General features: G+C 46.1%; 1 protein-coding gene across 1 annotated transcript; it reads left to right on the top strand.

Annotated features, from left to right (window-relative positions):
- Window positions 1-244: 244 nt before the first annotated feature.
- BDR25DRAFT_249229 (uncharacterized protein) lies at window positions 245-418 on the top strand (the record flags this gene model as incomplete). The annotated part of the gene is made up of 1 exon (XM_033686000.1): window positions 245-418. A coding segment is annotated over one exon (174 nt), but the record flags the coding sequence as incomplete, so codon positions are not given.
- Between the last annotated feature and the right edge of the window lie 7 nt (window positions 419-425).

Genomic DNA, 425 nt, shown 5'->3' with positions numbered 1-425 from the left:
GGGATCATCTCTATGAAGCTTTATGTGAAGCTATGTGAAGCACCAGAGGCATGAGGAACTGGATTCCATTGCTAAAGGAGGGCAACTACGGGTTTATATTGTGCTAGATGAACCCATCATGTGACTTAAGGCCACCAATAGCTCTAGGCTGCAGCAGGTGGCGTGGCTAGGCAGCAGTAGGCCAAAGGAGTGTAGGTGGCTAGCGCATGGAGAGCTCCGTAACTGCAAACACTTTATCTTACGCATGGGGAAATCCTCACAAGAGTTATCAATTTACTTGGACACCTGTATCTTTCAGGTCACAAAAAATCTTCATGGAGCATTGTCTTGCCTTAGAAATCGGCACCTAGAACGAATTGTCTGGATAGATGCGATTTGTATAAACCAAGAGGACTTGAAAGAGCGAGAGAACCAGGTTGGACACA

The sequence above is a fragment of the Lindgomyces ingoldianus genome (genome assembly GCF_010093535.1).
Source record: "Lindgomyces ingoldianus strain ATCC 200398 unplaced genomic scaffold BDR25scaffold_190, whole genome shotgun sequence".
In the NCBI taxonomy this organism is placed as follows: Eukaryota; Fungi; Ascomycota; class Dothideomycetes; order Pleosporales; family Lindgomycetaceae; genus Lindgomyces; species Lindgomyces ingoldianus.
The sequence above is the reverse complement of the archived record's forward strand: the minus strand, read 5'-3'. Positions and strand labels throughout refer to the sequence as shown.